We start from the raw sequence: 16,536 nt of genomic DNA, 5'->3' as shown, positions 1-16,536 counted from the left end.
GTGTAGACCCACTGAAATGAATGAACATGATGAACTTAGGTCCATTAATTTCACTGGGTCTACTCTGAGTAAAACTTAGTAGTATATAATGCAATCTTTGCTCCTGTATTATGTTGTTTACTAGCTACACTGGGGCAGTTTTGGTTGATGGTTTCTTTAGCATTTCTTTCTCAGGTCGCAAGCAAACAAAATCTTAGAGTTGCAGATGCTTAGAAATAAATGCAATGAACACTTATTTAAATGTAGGAATGCAGCAACATGTATGTTGCTATTATTACCAACCTCCTCCCTACAAAGAATAAAACCAGCTTCAAAAGACTCTTGCATTTAGCTTCAAAGTCAAATGTTTATTGCTGACAACTGAAAGATCCTTCAGAGGTATATTAACTCCCATGTTGTGCCAAGGTATTAAAATCAAGGCAGAATTCTGGTACAGGATAATATTCTTTCATGAATAAAATTAAGAAGTGAGCAAACAAACCAATTAAGTAAATTTAGTAATAATAAACTGTGTTCCAATTTAATAACCCGAAATGAGGCTAATAAAATGCGGGAAGAAATTAGGACTTCCATCATTTCTCTAGGAGCTTTCAAGACAGACATCCCAATGCTGGGAATGTGTGGAGCACCACAGTAGCCTTAACTCCAGCAAGCTAGACATTAATCATAACTTTGCAAAAATCACACACATTAAGTTTCTGCATGGGCATATAATATTGGTAGCCATATATATGATGAGGCAATACGGTTAAACATTTGCAACACAAGAGCCATCTTACCTCTCTGTCAAGGCCAGCAGCAACTGTGATAATGTCGCCGGTTTCATTGTTAATTGTAAACATGCTTGGGGAGGGTGTGCTTGGTGCTTGTGACAAGATTCGGTATCTCAGCATTCCATTCAACTGATTTGGGTCATCAGCATCAATAGCAGTGACCGTCATTACATAGGTTCCTAACGAAAGAACAAATCATCTTCAAGGTTAAATAAACAGATTACATATGGTCACCCAGAAGCTCCTAACTTGGGTCTAAACATTTACTTCCTCTGACAAAACATTTCACATTCCTTCTCTTATTCAAACCACACACTTTCCCCCAAGGCTCGTGATTACTAAAGGACAAACTGAGATAGAATCACAAGTGCTTATTCAATACCCTAGTTCACTTGTTGCGGATTATCATCTCCCAGCAGTCAGGTTCTCCAAAATTTTTGACATTTAAATAGCTATTTCCCTGACTCAGCTCAAATGAATAGCATCGTGCATAAACTAGTGTTTTTAATTTCCAGTGTGGGATAAATGTTGATTTTGCAGAAAGTTAACGCTTGTCGGCTCAGTATACAAGCCTGAACAAAGAAAGGGCATTTCGAGTTACCATTTACTTCCCCTTATTAAGCTGACTTTTAAAACAGTGATGATTGTTGGCATGTGATAGTGGTACATTCTGTTCTGCAAGACCATGAAAGGCCATGTCAATGGGATGCAATGGGAAATTAAGACAGGGAGCAACTTCTTATTATATGCACAAAAGCAAATCTGATCATGGTCCAAGACTGAGGATGATCAGTTTGGGAAGTGAACATGCCTTCTAAAGTCTGATCTTGTGTAGAAAAATCTTCCTAAACCTCAAGCAGCAAAGTTGAAAGATAAAGGTTATCTGACTCCATAAAGACCAGCATAAATATTTGGATCAGTATCACTCTTATTTCATCCAATACATTTTAAGAAACCCAAAAGCAACCTGTCTTTTAGTGTACATTGTATATTTGAATAAAATTTATACACTTTTTTCCCTGAATTTCCCAGGAAGATCTTAAAACCGCAGGAAGAAGTTCTTACATGACCTGATAATGGTAGTTTGCTTTGCAACCAACCACTAGGTAGAATAACCCAATTTGGCTTTTACTGACTTTTCTTTTAGCTAGCACATCACATAAAATTAATCTTTTCCTTGGTTTACATATGGATTGCCTACTTTCTCTTTATTCCTGTTCTCTATCTACAAAAGGAACCTGTGTGTGAAGCCTAAGAATGCAGGCAGAACTGAGTTCAAAGGCGGCTGTTGTGTTTACAGAGATTGGGGAATCAACCATTATGTGCCTTCAGTTTCCCCAGAAGCCTGGGTACACCTTGAAACCTGCACGGCACTTTTAAAAAAGCCTTGCAACTTCCTCCCAAGCTTCATATTAAAACTCTTTATCAGATACTGTAGTTTCCTCCAAATATTCAGGAATTCTCTACCCTGCTTTAAAATACATGCAATGACCGTTTTGAGCAGGGGTTATGCTCCTGACCCCTGCAAATACCAGCAGAGGTGCGTAATCCAATTTCCTGTTATGTTCCCTTTTCTGGCCACTTCTGGATTGTGGCGATTTGCGTGTGCATGGTCGTGCACATATTGGACAAGTGTGAAACGGCGGTTGCCTGTATGTTTAGAAATACTCAGTGATTCACATTCTCTTTGGATTTTCTTTAACACTTTTCATCCAAGCACAGTTTGTCCATTAGGGATTTTAAAGAATCATTCCTGTTTTAAAAACATTAATAATGTCTTGATCTTTTTCCCGCCACACCCCACTGAACGTAATTAGCTTATATAATTTTTTGGGGGGGATGATAAAATACAAAATATTTTAACATTTTGAAGTTATATACAGAATACATTGCTTAGAAAATTCCAGTGATTTACCTGGCTTTGATCCTTCAGGTACTGAACCATTCCAAACCTGGTGTAAGAACTCAGGCCTATTGTCATTCATATCAATGACATTAATAACGATGTCAATGGGATTTTCCACCTGGTTTCCATTTACATCCACGGCATGTGCCCTCAGCTGCAAAAGTCATTAGTAATTGATAAAACTTGCAAAACGTGTCATCAGGCATGGCAATTAGTGTTGCTGACAGAACATTTTAAATGGAACTCAGTTAACTTGATTTATTTCAGCATCTTCTTTTGTTACCCTCTCTCTTTTAGTCACTTTGGCACCACTTCCAGGCCATCTTTGTTTACAGAAAATCTTTTATTATCTAATTTACTGAGAATTTAGGGTCGCTTTAAAGATTGCTCAGTCCAAATTTTTCTCCATTAGAATCAATCTTAGACAGAACAGTTTTCTGTTAGGATGGAACAGGTTTGTGGATCATTGTAGAAGACATGGCTGACCCCTCACATGTGGATTTACAATGTTCAGAAGGATGCTGGAGGTTTTCATGTTTTCTTTCTTTATATTACATTTAATCCTATATCTGTTGTACCTTGGTGTTGTTTATTTATTTTTAAAAACCATATTCTGCTTTTCACAATCTACATCTGTAAGTGGCTTACAGTGATAAAAATATACAAAATTTTAAACATACATCAAGCCTCAAAAATAAAACTTTAAAAAGAAAAAAGCAGCATATGGGTAAACTACCAAATCCCTGAGCCCTCCAAGATCTGAGGCCCTATAAACAAGTCATTAATGCAAAGTAAACAAATGTTTCATTTAATAATTATTTATCTTATTTTGCTTTTCAGTTTAGACAAAAGTAATTAAGAGGGAACATGGTTGAGATTTCTAAAGCTGAAGGAGTTCAAGTCCTTCAACAAAACTGACTGGAAGGAGATTCAGGATAGACAAAAGGAGGCACTTCTTCATACATGTTTTTCATTTGTGGAATTTATTGCTACGTGTGTGGTGATGGCTACTGGCTTAGAAGGGATTAGACAACTGTATGGAGTACAAGTCTACCAATGGCTACGAGTCATGATTATATGGAAGCTCTAGGTTCACAGGTAGCATAGCACTGAATACCAGTTGTCCAGGAGTTACAACAGGAGGGAACTTTTGCCTTCATACTCTGCTTGCAGCGAGACTAGTTAGATCTTTCATCTGTTGCTGCAGGGCTCTTCTGTTCAGAAGACTTTTCTTTTTTAGCATTAGTCGAAAATGGAATTTTGTATTCTAATAATCTTGCTGAGAAATCTTTCTATCCACCCAACTTACTGTTTCCTTTATGGCAAGGAATGTCATTCTTACTGGCTTTAATTTATGCTTAGGCTGCCCTACCAACAAGATGACATTCAGGCCCCTAGAGAAGCTGCAGAAAGGTCTGCAGGTGCAAATCTTTGCTGGCAGTGGGAGGAGGGAAGGTCAGGATGGCCTTGGTTCCAAAGGACCTCCCCCTACCTCAACCTAAAGGTAAAGGGACCCCTGACCATTAGGTCCAGTCGTGACCGACTCTGGGGTTGCGGCGCTCATCTCACTTTATTGGCCAAGGGAGGTGGCATACAGCTTCCAGGTCATGTGGCCAGCATGACTAAGCCGCTTCTAGCGAACCAGAGCAGCGCACGGAAACGCCGTTTACCTTCCTGCCAGAGCGGTACCTATTTATCTACTTGCACTTTGACGTGCTTTCAAACTGCTAGGTTGGCAGGAGCAGGGACCGAGCAACGGGAGCTCACCCCGTCACGGGGATTCGAACCGCCGATCTTCTGATCAGCAAGTCCTAGGCTCTGTGGTTTAACCCACAGCACCACCTGCATCCCTTCCACCCCAACCTATTTGTAACCAAATGTGAAAAGCGGAAAATACAAAATGCTACATTCCTAATTTGCCTTATTTCTTTTGTCCGATACATTAAATCAGATTGAAGATGCTCAACTATGTCAGCAGCATGCTCTTAATATAATATATATGAAAAGGAACAATGTGTAGAAATGCAGATCCAGTACCAATTCTTTAAATCTCCCCACTATGACATATGTGCCATTCAAAGTCAAAGCAGATGTTAAAATCCTTGATTTAAAATTCTGGCTAAGAACTTACGTGAAAAGAAGCTATTTGCTCCCGATCTAGTGGTTTTGTCACTGATAGTTGACCTGAGATTGGATTGATGATGAAGATTCCTGTTGGAGGCTGGTCAGCTCCTGGCCCAGTAACACTGTATCGCAAGGAAAGGCTTTTATCACGATCAGATCTGATCTATGTAGCAAGAAAAAGATGGTTTTGTTAACACACACAAGTAATCAGAAGTGCTAGCTCTAAAAATACAAAAACAAATCCACTCTTTTGTTATTTTTAATCTTGTTTATTTGCTCACTGCAAAAAGCAAAACAAAAAGCAGCCCAAGTTAGTTAACTTATCATTGGTAAACTTTACTTTGGCATTTTCATAATGGAAAAGGTGGAACTGGCACCCAAGAGTAGCTAACACAGGTTTATCAAACATCACCATATTAGCTCAAAACTGCTTTGAGTTTACTCGGGACAGTCAACTTCCTTAGCAGCCACATGTTTCAGCAAAGGGTTGCCTCAGGCACATTTGGTATATCTGTAAAGAGTTCCTCTCTGATCAACATTGCATCTGAAGAGGTGGCTGGAACAATTTAGTATTTAAGGTAGAAAATCAGTAGCAATCATCCCAGTCTTTGGCTTGGAAAGAAACCATGTCCATAGATCAACCAACTCAGTAACACAGAATTTGGTCTGGAGTATCCTTATGGTAGCATGCTATTTGTGACATAACGTGTAATAATAGTAGGGTGACTGGATTTGCAGATTTCCCATTGACTTTTGCAGTCATCTTAGGATACAGGTTTTTTATATTTGGCATAAAAACAAACATCAGAACGGGCTAAGATCAGGGGTCAGCAACCTTTTGGACTTGTGGCAATGTTTTGAATTCTGAGAGATTGCTGGTGGTGCCTGTCACAAAGTGGCTGCTATGGGGCCTGAGTGACAGAATGTAAAATGGCTGCTATGTGGAGTGGGGCACAACAGAAAATGAGAGACAACCACCCCTGACAACCTCATGCTTACCATGGGAAGTCAGCTCCTGATTATGGACCTACTCAGACGCTCATTGATGCTGTTGCTGTCTAATAAGAGCAGGGAGCATTCCTCAGCACAGTCAAAGCTCAGTTTTCGAACGTAATCCGTTCTGGAAGACCGTTCAACTTCCGAAACGTTCGACAACAGAAGTGCAGCTTCCGATTAGTTGCAATAGCTTCTTGTCCTCAAGAAGAAGCCGCATCAGACGTTCAGGTTCCAGAAAAAGTTCGAAAACCGAGGTTTGACCGTACTAGGAAAAATATACAAGCTACCCATACGACTCTCATTTCACAGAAATTGCTTAGAAGGTATTTGAATATTTGGTCCCATAGCTTCCTTTTTTAGGAGGTCTAGAGGCTTACTTAAAAAGAAGAAAGCTCAAAGGCTGTGGGACATCCACCCACTAGAAACCCTCACAGGCACCATGGTACCCATGACTGCCAGGATGGCAAACTCTGCTGGTTTACCTTGTCTATATTCACACAAGGGCTTTTCGAGTAGGTTGAGGAACTTCAGCTGAATCTGACGTTTTCAAGACTTCTCAATAGAGGAACAGTCAGCTGTGCAGCAACCTACCAAAACCATCAACTGGTGAAACTCCTCCTGACTCCTCTCGCTGGCTAGTCATTATATTCCCTAAATGACCAGCCTCATCTTTCTCCTGGCTGCCTTCGTAATTTCCTAAGAACAGCGAGCCCTTGCAGTGTGTGGTATTAGAATGTCTCTCCTCATGTAAATACTATCTCATGCACCACAGCTTTTATTTTCGCTCCTAATAACTACTGTGGTGCTCAGACATGTAAGTACACCAGACAGGTGGTTTGCCAACAATGTTATAATTACTTTCAAAACACGCCCCCTCCACAGCTGTGTGTATGAGACCTTTGCCATAGAAGGGCAGAGTCTGGCTGCACACCACTAGCTAATTTGTCTGAGATACTCTGAACTCATAAAGCAAAGCATTTCGATGCACAGCACCAAACAGTACGCACAAACCTCAAGTTTCTCCTTATGATTTAAGTTCAGAAGACATTAAGCACTTTATTTACCCACTTAGCTCCATCCCTATCCCTGTCTATGAAATTTGCTTCAAACCCTAGCATAAAAAATGTGAAAAATTAATGGGTTTTCAGTTCTATTACGTTTGTTTTTTGGCGGCGGCGGGGGGCGGGGCGGAGAACAAAAACTTTTTTTCTGCATTTGAAGCTGAAAATGCCTTTTCTCATAGTTTCGCTGGTATTTCAGAACAGGATGCACTGTGTTTCTGTGAAACAATAGAATCTTCATTCCTAACAGCCTTATTTGTATATTGCAGTTATGAGAAAACGTGTAGGAAAAAAAATCTCATTTAAAATCACGTATGTGAAAAATCATTTTCTTCCACACTTACTTTCAGATTTAAGTAACTAATTTTGCATTTCCCAGAGGCTAATCAAAGCATATTGCAACCACATGATGTGCTTTCAATCTCACCAACTACTGCAGGGGAAACACAGAACTTCCAAACTAAACCTTGGCAAACAAGTAAAAAAAAAAAGAGAGATTTAGTGCCAACCATGTTTCATTTGTTCTGCGGTGGAATTTGCCATATATTTGTCACAGACATTCCTCTCTTCTCAGTCTTACCCTAACTAATTCCTGAGGAAAGGGCCCTCTGGAGTTTTCTGGCAAGTTGATTGGAGGGATGACCCAGTCTCTCTTTTGTCTTCGCAGATGGCCAATGTGCTTATTTTGGTGTCTTGGAAATACAATGTCTTCCATTTTCTTTTGCTCCTTTCCATGATAGATAATGAAAGCAAACAGAAATTAGAACCTGAATTGGTTAGCTAATTTTTCATTGTGTGCTTTTTTAACGTGTTAAAAACGTTGTGCATAACCCTAAACTGTTAACAATATTCAAAGCATGACACAGTATAAAAATTATATGCAATACATTTCTTTCCCTGTAAAATACTATCAACCTCTTTGTTTTTTAGCAAGGTGCTAGTAGAAAGAAGATGGAGTTTTAAACAATTTATTATACCTTGGTGCTGTGTAAACTACCTTATACGCTTTATAGTCCAGCTGGAGACTAGTTAATACTGTGCAGAATTTAATAGCATGCCTTTAGATATTTCTCATTAGTTGGAGCTACAGTTCAGGTAATGTGCTACTGTACATTAAATTTAGATCTGGGTGTGCTAAAATATAATTTGAGTTCCAAGGGAAGTTTAATACATAGTAGTAAGGAATGTCTCAAATATTTATGACCCTATTAAATCCCATAGAATTAATGTTGTAATTATTTTAAACCTATGTCAGCCATGATGGATGCTGTAGATGACCCACTTTGCACAGTGGGCATTAATCTCTGCAGGGTGTCAACAATTCTCTGCATTTGTAAGCGTTCTGGCTTTTAGCTCTTGTTGCCTGTGTGCATGCAAACATGCTAACTCACTTCTGCATATGGAGAAAGCAAAGGAGATTGTCCTACTTTGAACCTTTAGGAACAATATTGTGTACGCTCAGTTAATTGTGCTGAGGAACAAAATAATGGATTTTTAACGTTACGGAAGCCAGATGTTTTAAACTATAATGCATAAGTAATCCTGACTCTTCCACACAAAGCATCCTAATTGGGCTGGCTAAGAAGGCTAAAGTTGCACTACTAAGCTCATTTATTGGGAAACAAGGGCAACTGAACTCAGTGGGGACTTACATCTGAAAAAAGTGCTTAGGATCTGGCTGTAAATTAGGTAATGGAATAATTCCAGTGGCAGGGTGCATGTAGAGAACTGGCTTAGAGCAGGCCTGCAGAACTGGTGACACACCAAACAAAACACATTTCACCAGCTATGTATTGTGGTCAATACGGTAACAGTATCTACACTCCTGATCTGTGCAGTCCCAGGAAGGAAGGAAGGATCTTGGCGGGCTCAGAAGGATACCTTCTGCTATGGTATAATGCCTTGTTTACTGCTTGGGAGGCATGCACTTGAATACAAAAGATATTTCAAAGTTAGCAGGTTTCATAAAAAGGTAAAGGGACCCCTGACCATTAGGTCCAGTTGTGACCGACTCTGGGGTTGCGGTGCTCATCTCACTTTATTGGCCGAGGGAGCTTCCGGGTCATGTGGCCAGCACGACTAAGCTGCTTCTGGCGAACCAGAGCAGCGCACGGAAACGCTGTTTACCTTCCCGCCAGAGCGGTACCTATTTATCTACTTGCACTTTGACGTGCTTTCAAACTGCTAGGTTGGCAGGAGCAGGGACCGAGCAACGGGAGCTCACCCCGTCACAGGGATTTGAACAGCCGACCTTCTGATCAGCAAGTCCTAGGCTCTGTGGTTTAACCCACAGTGCCACCCGCGTCCCTTAGCAGGTTTCATAGATGCCTCCAAAACTCAAGGAGTCATGAACATCCTGCAATTAGCAATGCAAGTGCAAATAGAATGTCTTGCAACTGTGGAAAAAGCCCCTATGGTGCAGGTGATAGTATTCAAGGACTAACCTGCAATAACTGGAAAAAAAGCTCATGCCAGTGGGAGGAGGCAGTGTGCAGCATTGGTACAAGGAAGCTGGTTGGCAAGAGGGCTACTAGCATTAAGGTTTTCTATACCAGCATTTGCCCAAGCTCAGGATGTCTGCAGATTGTTTAAGGGTGAAATCATGAGCTTCTTCATGATGGTTCCAAGTTTCCCTTGAATCGGTTAAATCCATCTGTTTTTAAGAGTACACTTTTTTTAAGTCTTACACCTGTGGCTGTTAATGTTATTTTGGCTCAATCTATCAACATAAAATGTCCGAAATATCTTTTATAAGATGATGGAGCAGCTCAAAGGAATAGGGTAAGTACCATAAATCATGCATATTTGTTTCCTACAGGGAGCAAGGCTGAGCAACGTCTTCCTGCAGCTTAGCCTGGAACAATTTCCACAAGAGGGAGACTCTTCTCCTGGCAAATGGCACTGGAGCCACAATGAATGATTCACGCCCCCCCCCCACTTGATTACAGAGGGCCAAGGCAAAGCCAACATTCCCTGCCAGAATCGCTTTCCTGCTTCTGCTTTAAATCTGTAGTTCCAGTGTAATAAATTTGATTGATGGATCAGCGTAGAGAATTGTTTATTTTGTGGGTTTATTTAACTGCTTGAATAAATACTGTAATGCTTTCAGGGGGTTTAAAATAAAAGAATGGTCTCTTCCAATTTAAATTTGGGTATAAATATATAAACAACCCTGTTCAACCACAAAGCTCAAATGTAAATAACTTTAGCATTCTTAACGGACTACAGTTTCCCAGTTAAAAAAGTAGATTAAGGAATGTTATTTTTTAAGCTTAACAATTCTGTTAGTTACCGATTAACCTAAGATGTTTGGATAAAATTTTAAACCAATGTAACTTCAAAGACCTATTAGCCAATTTCTTACCTTCACTGAATCCTCTGGCTCAAGAGCTAGTTTCACAGCCACTTGCCACTTTTCCTGGGTTTCCTTGTCATTAGCGTATAAGAGGAATTCAGTAAGTCCTGGAGAAATCTGAAAGCTTCTAGCTGCATAAACCACGCCATCTTCACTCACTCTAAACTCTGATGGTGCACTGCTTTCAAAACTGACTTTTCTGCTTTTTTCACAGCTTCTAAACCTCACTGCAAAAACACAAAACACAATATCAAGGGTCAATATGGTGTAAAAAACACATATCCCAGTTTAAAAGTGGTGTAAAAAAACACATCCCAGTTTAACCTGGATTATTTGCTGCAATTTGTCCAAAACCAACATTATCCCGCATTTAAATTCTGTTTCCAAGGACAAAATAAAAACTTCCCACCTTTTAGCATTATAAAACAAGTATCCCGCTCTTAATTTACCATCATAAATAAGTGAGTAAGAAAGGAACTAAAAAACGAACTTCAATTTCCCATTAATGCATTATCTATGAGCCACAATCTCCTAGAAAGGTGTCAAATGCAAGACTTGTTGAATTAATGAGAACTTTTGGTTGGACTTTGTTGGCAAAGTCCCAAACTGTAGTTGCCAATCCCAACCCCAACATTTCCAGCTTCCTCCCTCCTTTTCTGTTCCAAAGCATGAAAAGGGCTAGAAAAAAGACATTGCATATACTTTTGTAAACCAATAAATCTTTAATAAAAAAAGTTTTGTTTTTTAAAAAGAAAAGGGCAGCAGGTTTTTTTAAACTGGTTTTGCCCCAGCAAAACAATTCCCATCTTCCCTCTCAATTCAAAGCTGGGAAGTTGTGTCCTTTAAATATACTGATGCCAGAATAAATGCTGAACAATTCTCTCTAATAATGAAATCAAATAAGGAGGATGAGTGAGTGCTTACTCCTACACAACTTCAGGATGGACATCTATCCTAAAACATCTCCACTGCAAATTACATGAGTGGCTTTGTAAGCAACCACTGAAAAACTCATACAACAAATTTAAGCAAAAGTACAGAAAAAAATATTGGCAACTACAGAGGTTAAGGCCTTTAAAACATCCATCTCAAAGAGAAATCTAATTCACTGTCAAGTGCCCATCACTTTGCTGTGTGTTTAGGAAGGGGAATATTCTAACTGGATGGTTCTAATGTCATAGACGGGATCTTCTAAGAAATGGGTTTGCGGTTGGGTTTTTTGTTTTAGTCCATATATCAATATAGCTGAATAACTAAAAAATGAAGCTGGTACCTTCCTCATTGATATTCTTCCTTCAGGCAACTGAATGCTATGAAATTCAATGAAAATGGTTCTCTTTTGACAGTCCCTTGCTGAAAATGTATAAAATTGTCAGTGCCCTGGCAGAATAATCCTCTTCTGCAAAGAGTACACATTAACAAATTATACTGATATATAATTAAATTATATATTGTGTTGTGGACAGTTTTTGCTCCCCTGTATGCCTTGAAAGTATGATTCAAATCAGTAACCTTAATATGTTTCAGCATTCAGCAAGAAAGAATAATTATCATTTTTCAATTAGTATTAGTGGTCAGATAAGAAACATTTTCCTCTGTAGAAATAGACTTTATTAATGCTGATGTTTTCCTGAACTAAATTGAAAGGGGTGTGCATGTTAGTCACAGCACTATAACATATAGCAACTATCTTAAAATAAATGGTTTTGCATATATTCCTCCAAAATATTTCTTTACTTGGTGTGCTGTGATCACTGAAGCACAAAAATCACCAAGGTGATGTTACTGATCGTTATATACAGTACCCAAATAAATTACCAGCTACAAACTGATTCAAGATACTATTTTAAACATTGTTTTTAAATGCTTTGCCATAACTTCCCTGACAAGGGCTCCTCTCTAAATATAATACCTCAAAGAACTGTGATTCATTCAGCAGCTCAAGCTTTGATATGATTACTTATTAATCACCATAATAGCATTCCTTCAGTGGGTTTCATCTACAGTACATTATATTAGTAATAATTACAACAGCCCCGTAAAGCAATCCAAGAGGAGGGATGTCATGGGCTGTAAAGAATTGTCGCCTGAACTTGTGGTTTAGGTGAAATTTGGCTCTGCCATAACTCTATTAGGCAGTCAATGATTTAAGAATACAGTGGTACCTCGGGTTAAGAACTTAATTCGTTCTGGAGGTCCGTTCTTAACCTGAAACTGTTCTTAACCTGAAGCACCACTTTAGCTAATGGGGCCTCCTGCTGCTGCTGCTGCACCGCGGCTGCACGATTTCTGTTCTCATCCTGAAGCAAAGTTCTTAACCCGAGGTACTATTGCTGGGTTAGCAGAGTCTTTAACCTGAAGCGTATGTAACACGAGGTACCACTGTAATAGGAATTGCCAAGATGAATGGCAAAGAATGAAAAATAGCATAAAATAGAAAACCTTATTATTCAGAATCACAACATTCTAACTGGGGACCTGTAATAAAATGATGCAGTGCATTACCAGAACCTAACAAGAGTTCTGTTTGAAGGATTGCACTAGATACACCCCCCCCCCCCGTTGTGCTATACTGTACAAGTATAAAAGACCCTGCCCTAAACCTGAGCACTACTGGGTTGAGGGATGGAAGTATAGCATGGGGTACAGAGGTTTTCTTTTTCTTTTTAACTTCAGAATGCACATCCTCCTCACCTGAACCCTTACCTGTAGCATACAATACACTGACAGGGCCTCAAAAAGGTCTCCTTCCTTCCAACTCAAAGGTGGAGAACCTGTGGCACTCCATCTACGCTGAACTACATCTCTCATTATTGCTGGCCATACATGGTCTATGGTGGCTAGGGCTGATGGGACTCAATGTCCAACAACACCTGAAGATTTGCAGGTTAGCCACTTCTATTTAAAGTGATACTTTTAACCTGCATAGCTCAATAGTCTTCAGCGACAGACTAAATTTACTGACTCACACAATCTGTCTGGTTTTTTGGTTGTTTTGTTTTGTTTTGTTTTGTTTTGTTTTTTTGTTTCTTTACCCTCACTCTAACCTCCAATAAAAGAGTGGGCTAAGTGTCAGGGCTATTCCCTCCCATAACCAAAAAATGGAGATAATGGGTTACAGTGCCATTCGCAATGTGTTTCTTAAACTAAAACCAGAAAACATCCACCCTATTTTTTCACATGAAATAAGACCCGAGTTGGAAGAAAAAATGCCAACTCTTGTTTGTGGATGGGGCACACTGATGTCCCATCACAGCTATTGTTTTATGTGAGAACTCTCACTTCTTCCCTGGGAGAAAATAGCATTCACTATGAACTCTGAAGCTCCCTCTCCAGACAATAATAAGTAAGTTCCCTAGGAATCTTCTCATCTTTGGCTCCTCAACATACCACAGGTTCCAGAAGTTCACAAAGTCATCCCCCCCCCCTTAATTTACCAGCAGATATACTTCTGCATACCTAGGGAATCCCCCGAATATGAAATCAGCATATTATTTTTGGGTGACCCTGTTTCACTTCCACAATGAATTCTTTTCATTGTGGAATAATGATGTTTTAAAAGAAGACAGATGAAAAGCCAGCAATTTTTCTTAAGAGGCTTCAGGGAGGATTGCAGGAAAGTCAGAGTGGCCTCATTTTTCACTGGCCTTGCACGTATGCTCAGAAATATATTTAAGTTCAATGGCACTTACAGAGTGAGAATACCTGGGACTGCAGCCTAGGTGTGCTCACTTAATGGGGAACATCTATTATGTAGGCATAAGCACCCACAAAATAGGATAGTTCTTTTGAAAATCGGAATGGAGAGGTCTATGTTTCTTAATTCCATCTCTCTGGGGTGTGTATGGATTTTCTACTTGTGCGCTTGCCCTGGTCACTCCAACTTTCCTTTTTTGTGTGATCACAGTTGGGGATCAAGAGCTGGGTGTACAAATGAAGCCCATTTCAGTGATAGCAGATGTATTCTGTTCTGGTCATATGGATGATCCTAGTCACCACAGACAATTCTAAAAATCAAGTTTCCTTAAGTTAACCGTTCACAAAGTCAACCCACCATCCCCATAAATCTAAATGGTAGAATTTTATATTCCGGTGGAACTTTTCCACAAAATCTTTCTGTACTCTACTTTGGCTCAAAAGTAGTCAGCATCACTAGTACCCAACTAAATGAAAAAAGGCCTCTCCCAAAGGTAGGTAAAGGTAAAGGGACCCCTGACTATTAGGTCCAGTCGTGACCGATTCTGGGGTTGCGGCGCTCATCTCGCTTTATTGGCCGAGGGAGCCGGCGTACAGCTTCCAGGTCATGTGGCCAGAATGACTAAGCCGCTTCTGGCGAACCAGAGGACACATGGAAATGCCGTTTACCTTCCTGACAGAGCGGTACCTATTTATCTACTTGCACTTTGACGTGCTTTCGAACTGCTAGGTGGGCAGGAGCAGGGACTGAGCAACGGGAGCTCACCCCATCGCGGGATTCGAACCGCGACCTTCTGATCGGCAAGTCCTAGGCTCTGTGGTTTAACCCACAGCGCCACCCACGTCACTAGTACCCAACTAAATGAAAAAAGGCCTCTCCCAAAAGGAAGGCCTTAAATCAGCCTACAAAATACAAGGAAGGAATTGAACCTTTTAAGGCAACGGCTTCCGTCAAATGAACTCCCTGGAGGAAGGATTTGGCTCAAACATAATAAGTAAATAAAAATAAGCCCTACCTAGTCAGCTTGAGTAGTCAATGTTCATTCATGTTCTTGATAGGCCATTAATACAACTGTTTCACTATGAGCATCACTAAATGTAGCTGTCAGCTTAGATAGAAGATGGCATGTACCTAAAAGGCTGTGTTAATTGCTTCTCAGCAAATATTCAACATAAATCAGTCCATGCTGTTTGGGTCATACAATATAAAAACAAAACTTAGTGGGTTGGATCTGCCCCATCTGATCTCTCACACTTATAACTCAAAGGGCATGTGTTCAAATTATCTAATGACACTGACACAAAGGTACCCAACAGTGAAAAAAAATCAAATTTATTCAACAACACAAAGGAACTATGTTCCTGAGTCTTATGGCATTATACAGGGTTCTCTTGTGAAACCGTATGTACTGAGGTGTACAATACAAAACCCAAAGTACTAAGCATGCAATCTCGTTTAGATTACACCAGAGAACTAAACCATTTACACTCATATCTAATGATATGAATAATTCATAGCACTTGTAAAAATTGTCTCTAATCTCATGTACCTTACTAGTATAATCTTCAATTAACCAGCTTCATTTATCAGGCAATTAAAGTGTATGTTCAGCAATAATAATCACGCTGCATTTCAAGTGCATATATTACTTTTTTTTTGTACAAGCCAAGCAATTTATTTTCTTTGACCAACAATCCCAATAGCACAACAAGAATACTTGTCTAATTTTGGAAGACTTCTCTTTAAGGGGAAGGTGGTGATGGGGAAACCTTTATGTGAGTTTCTCTGTACTGCAGTCAACAACAAACTAGGACAACATCAAATAGGGCGTTCTGTTTGCCAGGTGATCTACTGATGGACATGTATGGGTTTGTGCTACTGAAAATACCAAGGTACCATTGTCACTGAAATCTATTACGGACTATAAAATTAGGTAGAGAACACTGGGAACATGATGGACACAAGACTGAGAATAATTCAGCAAAGTGCTATCCTAAATAAATCTCTCACCATGGAAACAGCAAGGCTAGTGCAATCCTAAATGTCAAAGATTTGGTGGTAATCTTTTATAATGAGATTATACTGCAGGGGAGATTTGTCCAGGCTGTCAAATGCAGGATACTACGGTAACAGCAGTGGCTCAAGCATTGTTGCAGCTATGTATATTGGTGGTACTGTGGTACCATAAGCAGTGGAGATCCAAACAGATAGAAGGGAGACACACACAAATTTTAATGTAAGATTTCTGAACTAATACACTGCAAAGAAGTAATAGATGATAAAGGGAAATGATCTGCAGTCAATGACTCCATGGTGATGATCAGGCAGCAGATGAGAGACGTTGAAACAGCAGGATTTGGCAATGGACTGGATGCAACAAGAGAAGGAAAAGGTGTTTAAGGACCAAATATTATATTAAAAAGAGAGTTTGACACTGTGTGCTTCTTTTTAAACCGTAAACAGAAGCTGAGGAGGGGCATATCAAGATCAGAGAGATTTAACCCTTTCTTCTAGATTGACACCCCCTCCCAAATCGCTGTTTGACACAGAAGGGAAGCAGTCACTGTCACAAGTTACAGCTGCCCTCCCACGCAAACAGGAATGTCAGGGAAGGGAGAATTTTA

The 16,536-nt window shown here is 39.8% G+C and overlaps 1 protein-coding gene across 3 annotated transcripts in view; it reads right to left on the bottom strand.

The window, feature by feature from the left end:
• Positions 1 to 16,536, bottom strand: part of CDH2 (cadherin 2) — a 121,442-nt gene that overhangs the window by 19,941 nt on the left and 84,965 nt on the right. For all 3 annotated transcript variants that reach the window (XM_081014410.1, XM_081014411.1, XM_081014409.1), the window contains exons 3-7: positions 10,225 to 10,442; positions 7,441 to 7,587; positions 4,811 to 4,966; positions 2,689 to 2,833; positions 780 to 952 (exon numbers count right to left, since the gene is read on the bottom strand). In XM_081014410.1, coding sequence (XP_080870536.1) covers positions 780 to 952; positions 2,689 to 2,833; positions 4,811 to 4,966; positions 7,441 to 7,587; positions 10,225 to 10,442 — 839 coding nt within the window. The remainder of the gene's footprint in view (positions 1 to 779; positions 953 to 2,688; positions 2,834 to 4,810; positions 4,967 to 7,440; positions 7,588 to 10,224; positions 10,443 to 16,536) is intronic.

This window comes from Podarcis pityusensis (assembly GCF_964106645.2).
Source record: "Podarcis pityusensis genome assembly, chromosome: 7".
Lineage (NCBI taxonomy): Eukaryota > Metazoa > Chordata > Lepidosauria > Squamata > Lacertidae > Podarcis > Podarcis pityusensis.
The sequence above is the reverse complement of the archived record's forward strand: the minus strand, read 5'-3'. Positions and strand labels throughout refer to the sequence as shown.